Genomic DNA, 24,178 nt, shown 5'->3' with positions numbered 1-24,178 from the left:
ACCAGAGCCAATGAAGAGATTGCTCAGGTTCGAACAAAAGCCAAGGCTGAGAGCGCTGCTCTGCATGCGGGGCTCCGGAAAGAGCAGATGAAGGTGGAGTCCCTGGAGAGGGCCCTGCAGCAGAAGGTAAGAGGGGCGAAGTGTGACCACCACAGCGACCTCTGGTTCTCCTTGGCTGCGGCTTCCTTTTTGTGGGTCTGGAGGAAGGGCGTTTATCCCTTCACTCGGACACTTTGGTCCAGCTCCTTTGGGAACTGACTCAGGTGGAGACAGACAAGATGAAGCATTAAACCCAAGAGCGTATCAGTGGCCCTCCCACAGGCAGAGTGCAGAGGAAGCTCTGCATTAACCCAAGGTCTGTAGAGCAAATGTTTAGTTAGGGTCTGAAGCTACCTTTCTTCTTTTCTTTTCTTTTTTTTTTTGTCTTTTTGCCTTGTCTAGGGCCGCTCCCACGGCATATGGAGGTTCCCAGGCTAGGGGTCTAATTGGAGCTGTAGCTGCCAGCCTACACCAGAGCCACAGCAACGCGGGATCCGAGCCACGTCTGCAACCTACACCACAGCTCACGGCAACACCAGATCCTTAACCCACTGAGCAAGGCCAGGGATCGAATCCGCAACCTCATGGTTCCTAGTGGGATTCATTAACCACTGCGCCACGATGGGAGCTCCTCTTTTCATTTTTTATATAATATGTGAACCTGTCTCCCCCCTTATTGCAATCGTACCCTCCAGGGGCTCTTTCGGAACATCTGGAGTGTACTTGGTTGTCCAGCTGGGAGATGCTATGGGCCTCTAGTGGGCGGAAGCCAGAAATGTTGCTAATAAACATCCCACAGTGCACGGGACAGCCCCACAGCCAAGACCGAGCCACCCACATGTCAGCAGTGCTGTGGCTGGGAAACTGCTAGATAAGTAAAAATCAGTCTTGGTAACAATCTCTATCTCTCGCTCCTCAGTGGTTCTTAGACTTCATTTTGTGTGTGCCTCTAGGGCTTTTCTAACTATGTCTCCAGTCATGTTCTGTGGCATCCATTCAGCCGGGGCAGGGTCTTTTATCGTGGGGTCTGATAAACCCCTAAGACAGTGTTCTCTGAATTACTCCAATTCCAGAATCCCAGGTCCCTAGAGATGCTGATGGATAGAATGAGGCCCAGATAGTTGTGTTTTTCACAAATAGCCCCATGCAATTCCTATGCTAACAAGAAAATTTGAGAACTAAGAGGTTTGAGGACAAACTTGAAAGGGGATACCCTCACCCCTGCTCAACTTAAGCATAACTTTGTGAACATGTGACCGTTGTCCCGGGAAGAAGGTATGGAGCTTGCCTTTAAAGGGTTGGTGATGGAGAAAAGGTAAGGACCACCGAGTCCAGGATGCCTTGGTAGAGTTCAGCCTTGGGACTTGGGACCCTTTCACCGTGATCCTCTCTCTAATCCTTTCTCTCAGGACACAAACCATGTAATCACATCCCTTGCCTTTCAGAACCAAGAAATCGAAGAACTGACGAAAATCTGTGATGAGCTGATTGCAAAGCTGGGAAAGACAGACTGAGTACCCCGATTAGCTCAGCAGATCTGCATTTGGCTGCTTCTCTCGTGACCATGATTATCTTGCCTTATCCAGGAATAATTGCCCCTTTGCAGAGAAGAGAAAAAAAAAAAAAAAAAACTTCACGAAAGCACATGCCTACTGCTGCCTGTTCCGCTTTGCTTTTGAAGCAACAGCCCGGAGGGAGCTCTGGAGTTTGCACAACCACCAAAGGAGGGGCTCGCCTGGCCATCCCGTCTCGGTTAGACGGGCTGCCAAGGCCACTGGGAGTTCTCCATCTTTAGTTGGATTTAAAGTTGTCTTTACTTTCCCCAAGTGCATTCAGTTTATGAGTTTGTGGCCACCTTTGGGACCATCTCCTGTCCACCACCTGATTTTTTATTTTTTAATTCATCTTTTAAATTTCATTCTCAGTATGAGTGGTTTTATTTGAGGAGATAAATTGGCTTCTTGTTACTTCCAGCTTATAGGCAAGAAGGGACTCTGATACCCATTTATGCACACGCTCACACATACATACAAGCTCTCACACAGGTGCACACGCTCACGCACGCACACACACACGCTCACACATACACATATATGCTCTCACACAGGTGCACATGCTCTCTCTCTCTCTCACACACACACACACACACACACACGTGTTTATTTGTGCTGCTGGGTCTTCTCCCCTAAAGCATAGTCAGATAAGACCATCTCTAGAGAAGAGCGTGTTTCCATAAATGTAAAACCCTATTTTGAAACAGAGTCCTGGCTCAGAAGGCTAACTTCAGAATTTGGGGGGATGGAGCTGTGAGGCCCTGAGACTTGGTACCTGATGTGACTTGTCACCTCAGACTCAGGTGACATGTTGAGGGAGCCTGTTGGCCCACATGTCCTGTCACCCCAGTACTGGGACGCTCCTCAGCCTGGATGTGTAGCCCCTTTGGGGTTAGACGGCCAAGCCAGAGTGACTGGCTTTCTGGACTGTGGTTCCCTCACAGCTGGGGTCTGGCAAGTCTGTCCTGGAGCCATCTGTCTCCTTTTGTTGCTACAAAATCAACATTCACTCTCTCTTTATATTTCTATTTGAAATAGGCAAAGAAAACTTCCTCATTTAAGGTTTAGATAGATCTGTTTAATGAACCCCACTAGCAATTATGAGGTGAAGCAATGGTTGGATTTTTGCAAATGTGATGCATTATTCTTCAGGTTTTAGTTTTTTTGGGTTTTTTTCTTTTCAAAGGCCAAAAAAAAAAAAAAAATCCTTTCAGACTCAGTAGAATTTGTAACAAAAACAGGCAGGAAAAAATTCATGTGAACCACTCCAAAAATCGGCACATTTTGAATATTTTTAAGCCAAGGCTATTTGAGTACTGAGGAAGGTGGGTGCAGTGAGCAGCACCCCACCCCCTACCAAACCAAATTCTTCTAGCTGTTCTCAGACTCCCATTCAGAGTGGCGGGGACCCTTGACCCCAGAATGGAGATTTCCCGTCTGCCCAGTGTACCCTCCCATTTGACAGGCAAAACCAAATCCACGCAGGTGTTTTCAAGCACTCTTTTGTCTTAATCTGAACACCCTGACCGTCTTCATGGTGATAAGCGCTATCTTCGGTACACGTAAGTTCTCGTACTTTTCTCGTGAACTATTGCATGATCCACCTTCAGCAATGACCTGTGCCTAGTGGAGACCCTCCGTAGCTCTTAAAAGGTGACCTTTTTTCTTTAGCCTGTGCTATTCACACGGGTGCAATCTTTAGCCCCAGGGAGGTCAGTAAAGTCTTTTGAAGCCAGAAGTCCCATTTTTTTTCCCCCTATATGCATTTATCCTAATTGGTGCTTAGGCTGTATTTTAAAGCCTGTTGTCTTAACATTTTATATGAGGAAAAAAAAAAAAAAAGAACCACAGACATGCTCTGTGTTTGGAGAAGTGACTTGACAATCATTTGGGCCTTGAAAGCAGTCCCCGTGGCTTGATTACGAATGCCGTCATAGGGTTCTTGGAGGAACAGGTGTCTCCCGGTGGGGTCACCAGCGGCCTCTTTAAACCCTAGAGAAACTTAACTTGGCGTTTTGCAGGGGGGGAAAAAAAAAAAAACGTTGCTAAACCTTTTCGCTGCTGGGTTTTGGTGACATAATCCACGTGTTTTCTGTTTCTCTGTTGGACGCATGAAAGGCTTATAGTGGTCTCTGTTATAAACCCTTAGTCCCATTTTTAGGCTTCTTGTGTATTGAAAAAAGTAGCTGTGTGTTGAAACACAAGGTGATGACAATCCTTCCTAAGCACACTGGTGCGAAGAGCCCCTGATAAAACTAGAATAAACAGAATAAAGTTGCGGCACAAGGAAAATGAAAAGGCGCATATTAAGTAAGTCATTGCCACTGGCCCCTCAGCCATGACCATTACAAGGAAATGATTCTCCTCCTAATTTAATGTGCGGATATCCTCCAACAAGAAGAAAAATGTAGCTTATACAGCTGGCACATCAAGAGAGTATACTAGGCAGAAAGAAGTATGTTTATTTTAAAAAATAATAAAAAGGGAAAAAAAACCTTATTGCTCTGGAGTGTAAGAACATAGTTTCCAGTTTTGCTTCAAAACATGGGCAGGCCAAATTACTCATGACTTGGGCAGTAATACACCCAGTGACAGACATGAAGGAGGGTGAGGAAGCTGCTGGCCTGGGTGGTGGTTCAGGAGCTGAAAGTGGTCTTGTCAGGGCTCTGAATCCAGAGCTATGACTCTTAAGTTTTTGACTTTGCCAAAGTGTAGCTAGAACATCTTTACCTAAAACTGTTTTAATCAGGGAGTTCCCATTGTGGCTCAGTGGGTTAAGAACCTGACTAGTATCCAAGAGGATGTAGGTTCGATCCCTGGCCTTGCTCAGTGGGTTAAGAATCTGGTGTTGCCATGGCTGTGGCGTAGGCCCGGCAGCTGCAGCTCCGATTCACACCCTGGCCTGGGAACTTCCATATGCTGCAGGTGCAGCCATAAAATTATTTTTTAAAGACCAAAAAAAAAAAAAAAAAGTTTTAATCAGAAGATTTAATGTAAGACGGACAAACTGCAGTTTGTCCCTTGGTCAGCCAGTCATTGACAGTCAAGCCACCCCAAATTTAGTTTATTTGGAGACGCTTCTAGCAGGTGGTGGGTGACCTGCCCAAACCTTCTGTAAGACCGTTCTGGCAACACTGAGAAACCCAATTGGCTGGCGTGGATTCTGGCATCTTCAGGTCCAGCCCAAGTTAGGAAGTGAGGAGCACCTGAGGGTAAATAAAACCCTGAGGACCTAGCAGCCTTCCAGAATGATCCAGAACCCAGGGGAAGACTGACGATTCCTTTTGGGGGTCTGACTCCAGTTGACTCCTTCTCCAGCCAGTTGCCCTTTGTTGCCTGTCCCACGCTTTCTGCAGCTCTCACGCACATACTTAGCTATTTTTTTAGGTAGCTTCGAATTCGTGCTAATGACACCATGGGAGGGTCAAGTGCCGCAAATGTTCCTGGGCTGCCTCTGTGCAGCCGGAGTGAAGCACTCCTTTGGACAAAAGGCAACAGAGGACCTGGTGGCTTTGACCCTCCGAGTGGAATTGTAAAGAGCAGGAAGTTAGGTCTGTGTGCACAAGCTGGGAGCATTCAGCACATCTTTTTTTTTTTTTTTTTTTTTTAAGTGGAGTAGAGACTCTAAATTTCCGCTTTCTTTTCGTTTTGTTTTTTTTGCTGCAGTGGGGAGCCCTCTCCATCATGAACTGTCCATAGCTGCTATCTCTTCTTTGTAGTTTTGGGACCGGGCAAGCTTGCTCGCAGACTCAGATGGTTTCTCACTGTATCCTCTTGTTGGGAAGAGAGAAATTCGGTGTGGAAGGAGAAAATGATTCAGGCAAAGCATTTGTAAGGCAGAGATGTAAATATTCTGAAGAATTTAAAAGATAGCAGATTATTACTTGCTTATAAAAGAACAGCTATAATCTGGGAGTCCCAGAATGTCAAGCCAAAGGTCTAGAAAGTCATCTTCTTCAAAGATTTTAATAAGGAAGTATTCTCAGGAGACTTCTGTCCAAAAAAGTGTTTGGCTGGCCTCCAGGTTCCCGTGATTTTTAAGGAAGCAATTTATCACTCAAACCTTGAGTCTCCCATGTAGTAAAGGCAGAGGAATGGATGTAATAGATGCTTCTAAGGATCTCCTGTGGAAGGTGATGGGAACAGCCTTTCCAGGGAAGATCACTCCTAGTGTCCAGAGCTAGCATTCTGGAGACTAAAGATTGCACTTTTCCTAGTTTTTCGTCCAAATGCAATCCCATTTCTGTGCCTCTTAGCATGCAGTTAGATTCCGACAAACAAGATTCCTAAGGAATGACTATTAACTATAACGTGGTTACAGCTATCACACACACACACACACACACACACACACACACACACACACACACACACCCTCGTTATAATTGTACTTCAGAGATGCTGCGTGTGATGCTGGCCCATGGCAGCCTGTCTGATGCTGTAACTCAGTTGGTGGAGGCCAGGCCTGGAGCTGAAGTGTGGCCTGAACCTTCCCCATATCCATTCGTCACTTTAGAACTGTAAAGACGCCACTTTCTCCTCCTTTGCCCCTTAGTGGTATCTGAAACACGCTCCCCAAAGCAATTTCCTAGTCACATTGTTAACCAGTACTCTACGAATAATTTTCAAGTGGGCGTACAAAAACGTGAAATGGGAAACCACCATTCATCCCATCCGCCCCCATAACCCCGCCGTCACCCCATCCTCCACCCCCATCCCAATGCAGGGCAACCTGCAGGTTACACACCCTCAGCCTCAGCCCTGGTCCTTCCTGGCAGTGGGACAGGATCCAGACCTTTCCTTTAAACCTCAGAGGTAGCAGCAACCTTTTCGGTGTTGATTTTAGCAAGTGTGTGTTTGCCAGTAGAGACCCATGTGTACTAACGTGCCAATGAGTAAATGTTGACTAATTGCACATCTGCTTCCACTGTGTCCCCACGGGCGCTGTGAGGCGCGTGAGCAGCCTCTTCCGGGGGAATGTAACGCTGCATTGACTACTGCTATCAGGATTGTGTTGTGTGGAATAATCATCTACATAAATTTTATATGCACAAGTAATTTCCCTTTTATATGTCAGGTAAATATTTGTAAAAGTTATACTCACACAAATGAAATTATTATAATGATTACTAATATATTTTTTCCATGTTTCATTGCCTGAATAAAAACTGTTTACCACTGTTAGATGTGGCTGTCTACAGGCTTTTTTTTTTTTCTTTTCCTGGTTATATGTCATTTTACCCCAAATGTGAAGATTCATGACAGACTTGCTTTTCTGAGTGCTGTAGCTTAGTCTAAAAATAGAAAAGATGACATTTTCACTCTAGTCATTTTGTGGGATTTTATGCATTTGGTTGGGTGTGCAATTAAAAACAAACTTTGGAATTCAGACTTTCCACATAAATTTTCATGCCTTTGCATCAAGTATTTAATTGGGTGCTTCTTGGTTTTGTACGCAGACTGCTTGTCTGCCCTGGTATATTTCAAGTCATAAGGACCTAAGTCACCCCGGCTTTCTGACTTTTAAAGATTTCAGGATCAGCCAGAATTGTGGAAACTTCAACACGGCCCACAGAAAATAGTTGATGTTTTCTGTTTCTTCTAGGTTAATACCAGGAAAAATTTTTTCAGTTCTAGTCAGGCCAACTCTCCCTTTAAAGGGGTAGAAGACAGGGCTCAAGGTGTTGTGAAAAAGGTAAATTGGAGTTCCCGTAGTGGCGAGCAGTGGTTAACGAATCCGACTAGGAAACATGAGGTTGCGGGTTCGGTCCCTGGCCTTGCTCAGTGGGTTAACAATCCAGCGTTGCCGTGAGCTGTGGTGTAGGTTGCAGATGCGGCTCAGATGCCGAGTTGCTGTGGCTCTGGCGTAGGCCGGTGGCTTCAGCTCCGATTAGACCCCTAGCCTGGGAACCTCCATATGCCGCGGGAGCGGCCCAAGAAATAGCAAAAAGACAAAAAAAAAAAGTAAATTAAGAGGCCAGTTAATGAGTTCCCTTGTGGCACAGTGGGTTAAGGATCTGGCATTGCCACTGCAGTGGCTCAGGTTGCTGCTGTGGCATGGGTTTGATTCCTGGTACGGGAACATTTGAATGCTGACGGCGCAGCCAGAAAAAAGAAAAAAAAGGCCAATTAAGGCTCCATTTGCAACTTAGGTGGGGACCCACTAAGGAAGCTCAAGCAGTGTCACTAACCCACATCATAAGACACAGCAGCCTGTAAAGTTTCTAAAAAGAATATTTCTAACGAGGGGGTTCCTGAACTGCCTGGAAGGAATACTGTAAAACGGCTGAAGGAGGTGGGCACGGCATTTCATCAATTACGTACATTAATAAATCACATACTTGATGTAAATTAAAAGAAAATAAAGCAGGAGATGGAGCGCATTGCACAAATTAAGGGTAAACATTGCTTCATGAAATCTGTTTAGATATAAGTAAGTGTGCTGGGGCTAGGGAGAGAGTAACGGGACAAAGTAGGTGAGTAAATATTCAGTCCCCCTAGGGGACTGTAAGGAAAGAAGAAAATATGGGAGACTCGTGTAAGTTACTGATCACTCTATAAAGCAGGCTTGCTTAGCAACAAAACCATGCAACAGAAGCATGAGACACGCCCCAAAACAATGCCAAAAAAATGGTAAAAGACTGACATTCTGTCCAATGAGGTAAGTAAATTCATGATTCCTAGGACATGCTCCTCTGTGCACACTCAAAACAAAAATACAGGGAAAGGTGACATACTGAAACCTGAGCTGATGTGCCATTTTTTTAGTAGGTTACTGCCTTTTTGCTCAATTCCATAGCGTCATGACACTCCCGGTTCGATCACGAAGGGACAAGAAAACTCTGCTCCCCACAACGTGGAGGAGGAACTGATGATAGAAACCTGAGGTCTGTTCAAGAATGAGGAAGAGGAGTTCCTGTTGTGGCTCAGTGGTTAATGAATCCAACTAGGAACCATGAGGTTGCAGGTTTGATCCCTGGCCTTGCTCAGTGGGTTAAGGATCTGGTGCTGCCGTGAACTGTGGTGTAGGTCGCAGATGCAGCTCAGATCTGGTGTTGCTGTGACTCTGGTGTAGGCTGGCGGCTACAGCTCCGATTCGACCCCTAGCCTGGGAACCTCCATATGCCGAGGGAGCGGCCCTAAAAAAGACAAGACAAAAAAAAGAATGAGGAAGAAAGTGGTCTGCCTGCCTGCTTGTAAATCTCACAGGTGTCCTATACTGATAAACTCTCTCCTTACCTGTCACTCTTCTCACCGAATTCCTTCTGTACCAGGACAGAAGACCGTGCTTTACAACATCCCCAAATGCGTTCTGTAGTTTCACTAGGTCATAACAAAAAATTAACTTCTTAGAGTTCCTGTTGTGGCTCAGTGGGTTAAGAACCCAGCACAGAGTCTGTGAGGATGTGGGTTTAATCCCTGGCGCCGCTCAGTGGGTTAAGGATCCAGGGTTGCCACAAGCTGAAGGCTGGGATCTTGGTGTTGATGTGGCTGTAGCATAGACCTGCAGCTGCAGCCTCGGCCCTGGAGCTTCCATATGCCACAAGTGTGGCCCTAAAAAGAAAAAAAATTAACTTCTTGCTGAGATGGGTGGTCAAAGTATGAAAAAGATCTAGTCAACATTAAGTCACTTTACGATTGAAGAAATGAGGCCCAGAGAGAGCAGTGGTATGGCCAAGATTGCATAGCTTGTATGTTAATGAACATTGCTGCCTCATTCAAAATGGGCAACGAAATTAATTGCCATTTAGTCCTTTTGGAGTGCTTTATTTTTTTTATTTTTATTTTTATTTTTTTGTCTTTTTGCTATTTCTTGGGCCGCTCCCGCAGCATGTGGAGGTTCCCAGGCTAGGGGTCTAATCGGAGCTGTAGCCACCGGCCTACACCAGAGCCACAGCAACGCGGGACCCGAGCCGCATCTGCAACCTACACCACAGCTCACAGCAATGCCGGATCCTCAACCCACTGAGCAAGGCCAGGGACCGAACCCGCAACCTCATGGTTCCTAGTCGGATTCGTTAACCACTGCGCCACGACGGGAACTCCCTTTTGGAGTGCTTTAAACCCAAGTTCTCCCAGGTTTGGATAGTAAGATGTTTATATCATTTTCTAAGTTTGTGGGCATTTAAGAACAAGTCAAGGAGTTCCCGCTGTGGCACGATAAGTTAAGGTCCTGGTGTTGCCACAGCTGCGGCTGGGATTCTGTCCCTGGCCTAGGAACATCTATGGATGCAGCCATTAAAAAAAAAAAAAAAAATCAAACCAAAAGCCTTTTTCCTGCATTCATTCATTCATTTACCAAATACTGCATTTGCAGAGTTAAACAGGCAAAAGTTTCTGAGGCTAGTTAGCTAAAGAGAAATATTTTCAAGTGAAAAGGACACTTCATTTAAACATAAGGAATACGCTAGTCGTTTTAATTAAATGACTGTTGCAGAAACTAAAAAACACTTCACGTCAATCAGCTAGGAAAGTGACTGGCCTGTGAACTCAGGTCTCTGCTCTCGAATCCCATTCTTAAGGCCACTCCATGCATACATACATCTTTGGAATATGTTCCTCAACAGGGCCAAGGAAGAACTTTTCATTCGCTGAATGAATTTTCTCGCTCTCAAGTGGGAATATTTCAGTGCATATCAGAGACGCTGTTATATAACCACATCACCAAAGCTCAGGAGCGTTAAGAACATGAAATCTAGTCAGATATGCACAATTCCTTACTGTTTTGGAAAGAACCCTTAAGGGAAATCAGAGCTCCAATTCTTTCAACCATCCTGGTTTGCAGAAAGAGCTTTGGCATGAAGGCTGAGACATGGTGTCTAGCCCCGGTTTTGGTCAACTGCCTTGGACAAGCCCTTAACACCCTCGTCTGGACTGCAAATGCTAGAAGACCCCTTTCTGTGATTTGTGATGTACCAAGTCTGCCCAAAGTGCTAACTATAAAGCAGCAGTCCCCCAGCTTTTCTTTCAAAATCATTATGAACATAGAGAACAGACTTGTGGTTGCCAGGGAAGGAGAGAGTGGGATGAATGGGGAATTTGGGGTTGGTAGATGCAAACTATTACATTTAGAATGGATAAGCAATGAGGCCCTACTATACAGCACAGGGAACTATATTAATCTCTTGGGATAGAACATGATGGGAGATAATATAAGAAAAGGAACGTATAGGTAGGCAAGACTGGATGGGTCACTTTTGCTGCACAGCAGAAGTTGGCACAACATTGTAAATCAACTATAATTTTTTTTTTTAATGAGGGGTTTCCATTGTGTCTTAGAGGTAAGGAACCTGACTAGTGTCCACGAGGTTGCAGGTTTTATTCCTAGCCTCGCTCAGTGGGTAATGGATCTGGCATTGCTGTGAGCTGTGGTGTAGGTTGAAGATGCAGCTCCAGTCCAACCCCTAGCCTGGGAATTTCCATACGCTGGGGGTGTGGCCCTAAAAAAAAAAAAGAAAAGAAAAGAAACTGAAAACACCTGTCTTGAGATGTCCTGACAGTAATGGACTTGCCACAAGATAGGCAACAGGACTTTTGCTTGGACCACCGTGGCTGCAGCATTCAAAGAGGTGGACCCCAACCCATATCACTCAGAAAGGGAAGCGGCCTGGACCCAAGCCCAGACTGACATCCATAAGAGCTCATGCTCTCATTTTCTCTGGTGACAGCTGCTCTCTGGACCTCAGTTTTATCCGCAGGATGAAGAAGCTGTGTTCTAGCCTCTGAAGCCTCTCCTAGAGTGAGAATGTCATCATGTGACCTGGCTCAGCCCAGATTCTTGGACAGCAATGCCGTAGAAATGAATATCGCTTCCACACGCCTCTAAGACCAATGAGCTTTTTATTAAAAGCGATAGCTTGGGGAGTTCCCATTGTGGCTCGTTGGTAACAAACCTGTCTAGTATCCATGAGGACAGGAGTTTGATCCCTGGGTTAAGGATCTGGTGTTGCCATGAGCTATAATGTAGGTCGCAGACACAGCTCAGATCCTGCGTTGCAGTGGTTGTGGTGTAGGCCGGAAGCTGTAGCTCCAATTCGACCCCTAGCCTGGGAACCTCCATATGCCATGGGTGCATATGAGCAAAAGACTAAATAAATAAATGTGTGATCGCTTGTATACAAGGGAGAAGGTAAGGGGAAAAGGTGACAGCCCCTGGAGCAGAGGGGGAAGTTGCTTTTATAACAGAAGGGAGCACTGGTCTCTGATAATTTCCAGAAATTGTCGAACTTCTTTGATCTGCAGCAAGTAGCTCCATGGTGGCTGTCAGGATTAGGTAGTGCTTCTGTGAGAGAGAAGACATGCATGAGAATTTTCTGCAAGAAAGCTCAAGTACAGATACAGTTAATGTTTATAGTTGAGCTTCTTGTCTTGTGACAACTAGGTATACTTGTTAGTGTAATAGAGATAAAGTTAATCTATTTTTTTTCCGGCTTTTTGGTTTGTTTGTTTTTTTTTTCAGGTCTTTTTTTGCCTTTTCTAGGGCTGCTCCTGTGGCATATGGAGGTTCCCAGACTAGGGGTCGAATTGGAGCTACAGCTGCCAGCCTACGCCAGAGACACAGCAACTCGGGATCTGAGCCGAGTCTGCAACCTACACCACAGCTCACGGCAACGCCAGATCCTTAACCCACTGAGCAGGGCAAAGGCTCGAACCTGCAACCTCATGGTTCCCAGTCAGATTCGTTAACCACTACGCCATGACAGGAACTCCTGGGGGGTTTTTTTGGTCACACCTGCAGCATATGGAAGTTCCCAGGCCAGGGATTAAATATGAGCCACAGCTGTGACCTAAAACACAGCTTGTGGCAACACCAGATCCCTAACCCAATGAGCGAGGCCAGAGATGGAACCCGAATCCTCATGGATGCTAGTTGAGATTGTTACCACTGAGCCACAACAGGAACTCCATATCATAGGATGCTGAATATAGTTCCCTGAGCTTTGCAGTAGGACCTTGTTGTTTTATCCATCCTAGATATAATAGTCTGCTGCTGCTGATCCCAAATTCCCAATCGCAAAAAGACATTTTTGTTCCAGACACACAACATGATAGCATAATGAGCAAATATGATGCATTCCAGCATAATCACAACATTGTACTAACTCCAAGAGTCTTGGAGTTCCCTGGTGGCTCAGTGGGTTAAGGATCCAACATTGTCACTGCTGTGGCACAGGTTTGATCCCTGGCCCTTGGGACTCCCACATGCCAAAAGTGAGGCAAAAAAAAAAAAAAAAAATCTTTGAGTCGTGGCAGACCAGTCCAGGCCTGGTGGTGATGTACCATGAGAACATGCTTTCTATTTCACCAAAAAAACTGGAACTGACTGCAATGTCTCCTATGAAATCCTGATTTCTTTTTTCTGACACATTTTTTTCTTTCTCCCTTTCAATTGATCTTTGTAACATCACCAATTTGGGGCAAAAATAAGATGTCTAAAATACATTTTCATTTCCTGCATCCATTTCCAGGGCAAATGTAAGTAAATGGCCACTGGGGGGCTCCACTCCCAAAGACTTAGAGTCAGCATTTCAGGCCACTGGTTTTCAAACTGCAGATCAAAACCCACTTTATTTATTTATTTGTCTTTTTAGGGCTGCACCTGCACTGGCATATGGAAGTTTCCAGGCTAGGGGTCATATTGGAGCTGCAGCTGCCAGCCTACGCCACAGCGCAAGGCAACGCCAGATCCTTAACCCTCTGAACGAGGCCAAGAATCAAACACGCATCCTCATCCTCATGCATCAGGTTCGTTACCTCTGAGCCACAATGAAAACTCCTCAAAGCCCACTTTAGAGGATGTGGATTAGAAAAGGACAGAAAAGAGTATTTGTAAGAGTAAACAGTGAAGGAAAGTATTATTTCAAGGAAATTTTATTTAATTTACATGTATATGTGTGTCCTGGGTTGCAGTTTTAACTGTCTTAGGTGGGAGGCCCGAAAAGTCCAAAAAAAAAGGGGGGGGGTTTAAAAGTTTGAAAGAGAGAGATCCCTCGTGGCTTAGTGGGTAAAGGATCTGATGTTGTCACTGCTGTGGTGCGGGCTTAGTCTCTGGCCTGAGAACTTCCACATGCCATGGGCATAGCCAAAAAAAAAGTTTGAAAGTCACTAACTTTATTTTTTAATTTATTTTTCTTTTTATGGCTGTACCCGAGGCATATGGAAGTTCCCAGGCTAGGGGTCTAACTGGAGCTATAGCTACTAGCCTAAGTCACAGTCACAGCAATGCCAGATCCGAGCCACATCTGAGATCCACAACACAGCGGCAACATCGGATCCTTAACCCACTAAGGGAGGCCAGGGATTGAACCTGAATCCTCATAGATAGTAGTCGGGCTCTTAACCCACTGGGCCACAATGGGAACTCTGAAAGTCACCAACTTTAGGTTGGGGGGGGGGTTTGAATCAGTCAAAAGTTTTATGGGTGGCAAAAATAACTTCCCATGACAGTGTCCATCTTTTAAAAGTAAGTTACAGAGTTCAAGCACTTAATAACCAACAACCACAATTATGGTAACTAAAGAAATAAAAACTTTAGCACAAAAAATGTGAAGCTGCATTCAGAAACTAGGACATAAAATATATTCCTTTTTAAGGCTCAATTGAGAAGGAAAGAAGAAAAGAGGAAGTTAGCAGGGAAGCATATGAAGAATAAAATCCCCTGAACCCAAAACTACTACTCTAAAAAATAAAGCGTGTTAAAAAATAAATAAAAGCAAAAGTCTTCTTTCCTTCCCCAAACTTCCCCCTCCGTCACTCCGCCCTGTGGGAAGAGAGGGTGAGAGCTACTTATGTTCAAAAGCCCCATTTCTGTTTTGCGACCACTGCTTAAGAAAACGAACTTGACTCATATCTGAAAAAAATGAAACCTCCTCTGTTAGAATTCTCCTTGACTGTACGTAACTCTCTTTGTACAGTTCAATTCTAAACAAGAACTGTTTGTATCTGCAGTCACCAAGATGTCATGTAAAGCTTTTTTTTTTTTTTAATGGCTGCACCCAAGGCATGAGAATTCCTGGGACAGGGATTGAATCTGAGCTGCAGCTGCAGCAACACCAGATGCGTTAACCCACTGTGCCGGGCTGGGGATCAAACCCCTGCCTCTGCAGCAACCGAGCTGTTGCACACAGATTCTTAACCCACTGCACCACAGCGGGAACTCCTCATGTAAATCTTCCCTAGATGGGTGTGATTTTCTATTATCACTCAAGCCATTCACCAGCCATTGGTCCCCGTGCACGAGTTAAGTTCCAAGGTGACCACGTATTTTCAGAAGTGTGATGAAAATGTGAAGTTAAATCCTAGAGTTTGAATTAAGGAAATAAACATAAAGAGAAGAGAGGAAGGGTCTCTACAATGTCACATGGGTAGACATCAGAGGACTCCAGAGGTCTGGGAAAATAATTGGTCACTTGGAATATTTGTTGAAATAACCACAGGCTTCTCTAAACATCTTCAACTTATTTTGGAATAATTGCAGATGTTCAGGAAAGTGGCAAGGATTCTGTAAACTTATTTTCCTTCTTTTGTGGTTTGCCCTCTACCCCGGCCTTCCCTGTCTCCCTGCCCACTGCTCGGGGCTTCCAGAAGTTGGAGTTTTATTGAGCGTTTACCCTGTGCCGAGTCCCAGGGAGGTGCTGATGGGAGCAGCTTTGCTCATGTTTTCCTCCCTCTTCCTTCCACGGGTGGAAAACAATGCTTCAGCATTATTGTACATGGGTGGTATGTGGCACAAAGGGACAAGGAAGGACCATGAGCTCGTCACCTCAACTCAGGACCAAGCATCACTGTGGCCATCACTAAGCGGTGGTGTCATTTCCCAGTGAGATATAACGCCTTATATTTTTTTAAAGCTGCGAAGCCATATGTGATAATCTGCCTTAGTTGAAAGAAAGGCCCCCTTTCTCCTTTTCTTGCCCACATGTCTATGCAGAGAGCCAGAGTCAAGTTGAAGAAGAGAGTTTTGTGGAAGACCTGGGCTGACAGCAGGGCTCCCACAGTCACTGATACCCAGACGTCCCTCCACACCTGCAAAATACCAAGGGTGGGACTCACTCTATGACTCCACATTCTTTTTAAAACCGAGTCTGTGTTAAGACATTCTATCCTTTTTTTTTTTTGGTTGCACTCTTGGCGTGCAGAAGATCCCGAGACAGGGATGGAAACTGAGCCACAGCAGTGATAGTGATAATGCTGGATTCTTAACCACTAGGCCACCAGGGAAATCCATAGGAAGTCTATCATTTAAATGTGTCTTTATAGGAGTTCCCATCCCATTGTGGTTCAGTGGGTAAAGAACCCGACAGTATCCATGAAGATGCGGGTTCGCTCTGTGACCTCACTCTGGGGGTTAACGACCCCGAATTGCCACGAGCTGCAGCGTAGTTCCCGGAAGAGGCTCAGATCCGATGTTGCTGTGGCTGTGATGCAGGCTGGCAGCTGTAGCTCTGGGAACTTCCGTATGCCATGATGTGACCCTAAAAAGAAAAAATAAAATTAAAATGTGTCTTTACAGAGAAAGACAAATATCATTTGATACCACTTATATGTGGAATCTAAAAAAAAAGATACAAATGAACTTATTACAAAACAGAAATAGACTCACAGACACAGAAAACACATTTAAGATGACTAAAGGGGAAAAGGCTGTGGGGAAGAGGGTAAATTGGGAAGTTAGGTTTAACAGATACACACTACTACATATAAAATAGATAAATGAGGATCTCCTGTATATATATATACAGGAAATTATATTCACTACCTTGTAATAACTGAGAGTGCCTGTCATGGCGCAGTGGAAACGAATCTGACTAGGAACCATGAGGTTTGGGGTTCGATCCCTGGCCTCGCTCAGTGAGTTAAGGATCTGGCGTTGCTGTGAGCTGTGGTGTAGGTCACAGACGTGGCTTGGATTCTGCGTTGCTGTAGCTCTGGTGTAGGCCGGCAGCTGTAGCTTCGATTGGACCCCTAGCCTGGGAACCTCCATATGCCTCGTGTGTGGCCCTAAAAAAAAAAAAAAAAAAAAGCAAAAAAAAATCTTGTAATAACCTACAATGGAAAAGAATATCAATATTAATAAAAGACTATTAACTGACACATAACCGAATCATTTTGCTGTACACTAGAAACATTGCCAATCAACTATTGTTTAATAAGAAATTCATTTAGAAAAATTAATAAATGTGTCTTTAAAAACTTGAGCTCTTTTGCAATTTCTGTCCAGGTTTTCCTCCTGTCCCAGAAAGATTCTCTTGACACAGGTCTTCTCCTAATTCATTTGGTTGTAGCCCTGCGTTGAGAGATGCTGCTTTTCATGGGATTCTGGTTTGAATGTTCCCCCTCCATATGAACATTTCCCTGAGCCTTAAATGAAAACAGAGGCACAAAGAGAGAGAGAAATGGAATTATGAACCCCGAAGCAAAAATACAGCTGTACCTTTGTGTGGGTGACTTCAATAACTGTTCATGGTCTTGGTCCTCAGGGAGGGGACGGGTTCAGTTGGCTGGAGGCAAAGGCTTTTGTATTAGGAGACAATGTGGTGGGGGGTGGGGGTGGGTAGCGAGGCAGGCAGCATCTGGAAGCTCTTGCTGGGGCCTTTTCAATTTTGTAGGTGGATCAAATTCTGGGCCTCTGTGTTTTTGGACACTGATAAGCCAATTTCCTAATTCTGGTCTATGAAATTGACCAGTGCCAATGTAATATATGTCTGATATTGTTCAACAATAGCTCATCTGGAGAAGGTATCTAACAATGTGATTCTAGTCCCATTTTCTTTTCTTTCTTTCTTTTTTTTTTTTTTTTGCTTTTTAGGGCAGCACCCATGGCATTTGGAGATTCCCAGGGCTAGGGGTCCAATCGGAGCTACAGCTGCCAGCCTATGCCACAGCCACAGCAACGCAGGATCTGAGCTGCTTCTGTGACCTACGACGATGCAGCTTGTAGCAATACCAGCCCACTGAACAAGGCCAGGGATTGAACCTGAATCTTCACCAGAACTATGTCAAATTCTTAACCCACTGAGCCACAGTGGGAACTCACACAGTTGGTTAGCATAGTCTATTTTTTTTTTTTTTGGCTGCACCCACAGAATGCAGAAGTTCTCAGACCAGGGATTGAACCCACACTGCAGCAGTGACCCCAGCCACTGCAGTGACAACTCCAGATCCTTAACTTACTGCACCACAAGGGAACTCCAGCATAGACTATTTAGACTTATTTATAATTCCATTTTGTTCTGAAAAGCATGTATAGCAATTTACAGGCAGGCTATTAAAATCATCAGGATCACTTAAGATTTCAGTTAAGAGTGGTGATGACAAAGACTTTGGTTGATGCAACTGGGACTGGTCACTCCCACCCCACCCACATGACAGGCTTGGCCAAGCCCACCCCGTCCTCCTGTCATCACTACAGATTGACTCTTTCCAAAACAATTCAGCAAATTGCTGTCCTAAAATGTCTCCCTTCCATCTCTATCCATGTGTTATTTAATTCCACAAACATTTGAACATTTATTGCATGAGAAAGACTAGATTGAAGGTTCTACAAATAAGACAGGATTCTTGCTCTTGAGTACTAGGATCTAATTCACAAGTCTGCAAAACATGGCCTGGGGCCCAATCCTGCCTACTGCCTGTGTTTCCTAAGGTCCTCAAGCTAAGAATATTTTTACCTTTTTTTTTTTTTTTTGGTATTTTTAGGGCTGCACCCACAGCATATGGAGCTTTCCAGGCTAGGGGTCCAATCAGAGCTGCAGCTGCCGGCCTATGCCACAGCCACAGCAATGCCAGATCCGAGCCGAGTCTGTGACCTACACCACAGCTCACGGCAACGCCAAATCCTGAACCCACTGAGCAAGGCCAGGGGTCAAACCCAAATATGCATGGATGTTAGTCAGGTTAACTATTGCTGCACCACCACGGGAACTCCATTTTTACATTTTTTAATGGGTGAAAAAAATCAAAAGACATTTTATGTCGTGCAAAAATTGTATTAAATTCATATTTCAGTGTCTATAAAGTTTCACTCTTACGTGGTCAAATCCAACCATTTATGTGATGCCTGTAATGCTTCCCAGATACCAGAGAGGAGTTACGTAGTTGGATGGAGACCTTTTAATCCTCAAGGGTCTATATTATTAAATATCTGGTCCTTTCCCCAAAAAACTTTTGCCAACCTCTGTTATACTATTCAACGAGTCTACCACGTTCTTTCTTGGCTCTTGGCTCTTGGCTCTACTGTCCTTCATTCTCCAAGTTCCTATCCTAATGGACTTTACAGTGAAGAGGGAGACCCATTGTATCATAGGTCCGGTATGGTCACTGCTGTGGCACGGGTTCGATCCCTGGCCCGGGAACTCCTTCATGTTGCAGGCTTGGCCAAAAACAAAAACAAAAACCCAATTGTGTGTGAACTAGATAATAACAATAATCACTAGTGCTTAGTGTGTCCCATGGGCCAAGCACTACTCTAAGTGTTGTGTATGCATTAACCCACTTCACCTTAACAATAACCCTATGAAGTGTCTGAAGTGTCCAAAGAATTTTTAGAAGAGGGTTTAACCTTGACTTTCGTACAAATATGTAAAAGGAACACATGATGAAGATGTAATTAAACTCTAATGAGGGAACCAGTAAAATACGGTTAAGTGGTTCCAAGGTGAACACATAGAGCCTGGACATATAAAGAGAATAAGGAATTCTGAAATAAATGTAGAAAGACATGCAAAATAGGCGTAGCCTCAAGGTGATAAGCAGGTGCATTCTCTCTGACACTGACACATATCTATGCACAGGGGTCATTTTCATTAGCATCCGTTTTCTACAATGTACAGAGTTGAAAGGAACTCGAAAGTGGAAGATGGAGCGGACAGAGGTGGGGAAGCTGATCTGGGGACTCACAAAGCTTTTTTCTGCCTGTTTCAGTCTTTCACAGGGTGTCCATAAGATTTTGCAGGTTGAAGATACTTTTGATGACATCATGTGACTAGATGTATATTTTGGATTGAAGAAGTTTATTTTAAAATATTACCATAAAGGAGGTTTATTTCACCAGTGAAATATGATAGTAGTCCATTATAATTTCCACTTAGAGAAGGGATGGGAAATGAAACTGGAAAAGAAAGAAGAAATTGAATCATACTATGACTTACCCTTATAAAGAAGAGATAGGAATTAAAATGTGAAGTTAAAAAACTTTAGTAACTTTTAACTTGGTAATCAATATAGTAAAATTAACATTTGAAGGTTTAAATTATAATTAATAATCCTGCTGTATAGCACAGGGGAATTGTATCCAGTTTCTTGTGATAGAACATGATGGAAGATAATATGAGAAAAAGAATGTATATATATATATATATATATATATAACTGGATCATTCTGCTATACAGGAGAAATTGACACAGCATTGTAAATCAACTATAATTTTAAAATTTAAAATAAATAATAATAACAATATTTAAATTATAATGAATAATTACTTATTCAACAGTAGATGGTAAAAAATAGTCTAATATTACCCTATTGCAGACTTTTCAAAAAATTTTTTTCTTTTTAAGGTCACGCCTGTGGCATCCTCACAGAGATCCTTAACCCGCTGAGCCAAAATGGGAGCACTACCTATGCATTTACAGACACAGTAAACGCCCCCACAGGAAATACATGGAGTCCAAAATTTACAGTCCCCCCCAAATGCAGACTTGGTTAATGAACTGACTGGGGTGAGTTGGTGCCCCTTGCTGGCCAGGCATTCCAGAGGTCCTGCTGTACCATCTGGTGCCCTCCCATGGTTGGGCACCATCCACCCAGTGACTTAACCATCAGTAGGGTCGCTCTCCTGTCCTGGGGTTCGCTAGCCCTTCAGGATCGGAGCTGCAACTTCAGGCACCTCCCACTTAGACAGTGCCAGGGAGATGGGCAAGCAGAACACTCAGGCTGAGAGTGTCCTTCTGTCTTCTGAGGTTGTGTTCCCCCCCTTATAATCCTCTCCTCCCCTGAGAAAATAGGAAACTGGCTCCAGCACAACCATGTGGGTGGACATAAGGCTACTTCAAAACGGTTAGAATAAGCAAATATCACATTGTGTGTATTTCATCACAATTAAAACAAAATAAAATAAAGAGTTCTTGTTGAGGCTCAGTGGTAAGGAACCCGACTAGTATCCATGAGGACACAGGTTTAATCCCTGGCCTTGCTCAGTGGGTTAAGGATCTGGCATTGCTGCAAGCTCTGGTATAGTTCACAGACATGGCTCGGGTTTGGTGTCACTGAGGCTGTGGCATAGGCTGGCGGCTACAGCTCCGATTCTACCCGGAGCCTGGGAACCTCCATATGCTACAGGTGGGATCCTAAAAAGCAAATCAAAACAAAAAACCCGCAAAACCAAAAACCAAAAACCAAAAAACAAAAACACACCAAAAAAAAAAAGCTTACCTTTTCTAACTTATAGAAGAAAAAGAAAAGATGTCTTTAAGTTTCAAAGAGAAATTGCTTGATTTTTTTTTTTTTTTTTTGGAGGGAGGGTGTTCTCTTTTCTTTTTCAGCTGCATCCACAGCATTCGAAACTTCCCTGGGCTGGGGATAGAACCCATGCCTCAGTAGCAACCCAAGGTATCACAGAGACAATGCCAGATCCTTAACCACTGCACCACAGCAGGAATTCCTGGTTTGTCTTTTTAATTGAAATATAGTTGACTTACAAAACTGAGTTAGTTGAGAAAAAGTGGCTTGTTATTTTGATCTATAAGAATGCCTCCCCCTGGAGTTGTGAACCAGTTCCTTTGGCCCCTCATGGTGCCCTGAAAAAGGGACATGTTTTGAGATGGAGAGATAGAGTCTGTATAAGGTAAATGGCACCAAATTAGACAAGATTTCAATGGCAATATTGGAAGAAAAGAGGAGGAGCGGTTACTTCGTGGGTGATTAAGTTTGTGGCTGAAGAAGAGAATGTAATTTGCCTGCTTTTCTGGTTGTGACTGCCAGGCTCCTGTACATCTCATAATTAGAAAGCTACTCCCTCTTTGCTTTGTCTTGGGCCTGGTCCTCTGCAAATCTCTAAGCCTGACTTGTGGGTCCTGAGGCCCTTTCTCAGGACAGCCCTGGCTTCTGCTGACTGCACTGTGTGAACAGGGATGGCTCCCTGTTCCTGACCTGGGCTGGCTTCCCTCATCCTTGTGGGCACAGCTTTGGCTGCATCCCAGGGGGGAGAAATAACCCCGAGAAATGGAAATTCCAGAAAGCTGGGGACATATTTTCAAGAACAGTAGACTTAGTTTGAATTTGAGAAATGGGGAAGTGGGTGAGTGAGAGAGAGTCAAGCTGTGGTAAGTAAAGGGAACAGGAGAGGAATCAATCTGACTGGCCGGTTGAAAGAAGCTTCCTCCAAATGTGAAAATAATTTGCAGAGGAATGTTTACCCAAAAACTAATCTAAAGAAAAAAACAACTTACACACTAGAATCTAAATGTCAGTTTATTCCCAGAGGGAATGAGCTCAGAAGTTAAAAGGAGGGGAGAGCCTCTCCAAACATTAAATGTATTTTTTTTAAGGCTCCCTTGGGGTTAAATTGGTTCCCGGAAGAACCTAGGGTCTTATCCCAGGGGAGGTGTCTCCGCAAATGCTAAGAGAAGGGCTGAGAAGCTAAATGTTCAGAACCGGGGGTGACTGGTGAAGAGACTTGAGAGATCAGCCAGAAATATTCAGTCAATTGTGTTTTCAGCTGATAAATTCATCCAGATTTTTGAGATCAAACATTTGGAGCCTGAGAAACTCCCTCTGGGGGCTGCTTTTGTTTATCATGCTCTCCTGGCCACTGGAGTTCACAGACAGTGATATCAGAGAGAGAAAACTTGGGAGGGAAGTCCAAGTTTGCGAAGGCACAGACTCAGGAACGGGAAATAGCCATGCGGTAAACTTGAAAGGTTCAAACATGAACCAGAGCGGACATTCCTAATAAGCCCTGCCTGGTCAGTGAAGGAAGTTGAAAATACAACTGCCCAAATGCAAGCAGCTCACCAGAGGAGAGAGAGGAATGAGGCTTTCCCACCCACAATCTGGTTCTTTAAATATAAACTTGATCCTATGGTATAGAAGTCAGCCTTGTAAGTATAAAAGCTTCCAAAATATAGTTGATTTCTTTCTTTCTTTGACTGCACCCATGGCATGAAAAAGTTCCTGGGCCAGGGATGAAACCCAAGCCATAACCCGAGCCACAGCAGGGGCAACGCTGGATCCTTAACCTGCTGAGCCACACGGGCACTCCTGAAGTTGATTTCTTTCTTTCTTTCTTTTATCCTTTTAGGGCCGCACCCACGGCATATGAAAGTTCCCAGGATAGGGGTTAAATCGGAGCTGCAGCTGCCAGCCTACACCACAGCCACAGCAATGCAAAATCTGAGCCGCATCTATGAGAGACAAAGGGGAGTGCTGTGTAGGAGTGCAGCGTGCAGCATGTCAAGGACAGCTGCACTTCCAGGATGCCTGTGGGCAAGACCTGACTGTACTGTGTGACGGGTGATGCTGGAGAGGCTGTTTTCTGGTTATTCAACTGGGCTGTGATAGTGGCAGCAGGAGAGAAGGGGGAAGAGCAGGTTCTAGAGACGTGCACAATGAAATAGCACTTCCTGACAATTGACTGAGTCGGGACCCAAGGGAGAAGGAACTTAGAGGTTTCTAGCCTGGGAAATAGGAAGAGAAAAAACTAGCTGATTGGGAAGGAAGGTCGTCATGGGGTGGGAGAAAAGCAGGGGAGGAGCCCCAGCTTACAGCAGACTGATGGGTTTCTTTGTGTTATTCAGTTTATTTCTTTTTTTTCTTTTCGGGCCACACCTGCAGCATATGGAAGTTCCCAGGTTAGGGGTGGAATTGGAGCTGCAGCCGCCAACCTACACCACTGCCACAGCAACACTGGATCCAAGCTGCACCAACGACCTATACCACAGCTTGCAGCAATGCCGGATCCTTAACCCACTGAGTGAGGCCAGGGATCGAACCCAAATCCTCTCAGACATTATGTTTTTTTTTTCTCTTAGTTTTTTTTTTTTTATTTATAGTTGACTTACAATGTTCTATTAGTTTCTGCGTACAGCAGAAGAGTATAGCAAAGAGACCCAGTCATACATAGATACATATATTCTTTTTCTCACATTATCCTCCATCACATTTCATCAAAAATGATTGGATATAGTTCCCTGCGCTATACAGTAGCAGGATCTCATTGCTTATCCACTCCAAATGCAATAGTTTGCATATACTAACCCCAAACTCCCAGTCCATCCCTCCCCTTCCCCCTTGACAACCACAAGTCTGTGTTCTATGTCTGTGAGTCTGTTTCTGTTTTGTAGATAGAGTCATTTGTGCCATATTTTAGGTTCTACACATAAGTGAGATCATACGGTATTTATCTTTCTCTTTCTGACTTACTTTACTTAGTATGAGAATCTCTTGTTCCATTTGTGTTTCTGCAAATGGCATTATATTGTTCTTTTTATGGCTGAGTAGTATTCCATCTTTTTAATCCATTCATCTGTTGATGGACATTTAGGTTGTTTCCATGTCCTGGCTATTGTGAATAGTGCAGCAATGAATA

The 24,178-nt window shown here is 44.3% G+C and overlaps 1 protein-coding gene across 14 annotated transcripts in view; it reads left to right on the top strand.

Annotated features, from left to right (window-relative positions):
• The window catches only part of TACC1 (transforming acidic coiled-coil containing protein 1), a 109,267-nt gene extending 105,649 nt beyond the window's left edge, over positions 1 to 3,618 (top strand). For 8 of the 14 annotated variants that reach the window (XM_047772425.1, XM_047772435.1, XM_047772429.1 and 5 more), the window contains 2 exons: positions 6 to 126; positions 1,485 to 3,618. In XM_047772425.1, the coding sequence (XP_047628381.1) occupies positions 6 to 126; positions 1,485 to 1,553 (190 nt within the window). In that variant the 3' untranslated portion in view covers positions 1,554 to 3,618. The other 6 variants (XM_047772424.1, XM_047772433.1, XM_047772428.1 and 3 more) reach the window with 1 other exon arrangement.
• The last annotated feature ends 20,560 nt before the right edge of the window (positions 3,619 to 24,178 follow it).

Source organism: Phacochoerus africanus, chromosome 3 (genome assembly GCF_016906955.1).
Source record: "Phacochoerus africanus isolate WHEZ1 chromosome 3, ROS_Pafr_v1, whole genome shotgun sequence".
In the NCBI taxonomy this organism is placed as follows: Eukaryota; Metazoa; Chordata; class Mammalia; order Artiodactyla; family Suidae; genus Phacochoerus; species Phacochoerus africanus.
This window is presented reverse-complemented; position numbering and strand designations above follow the sequence as displayed.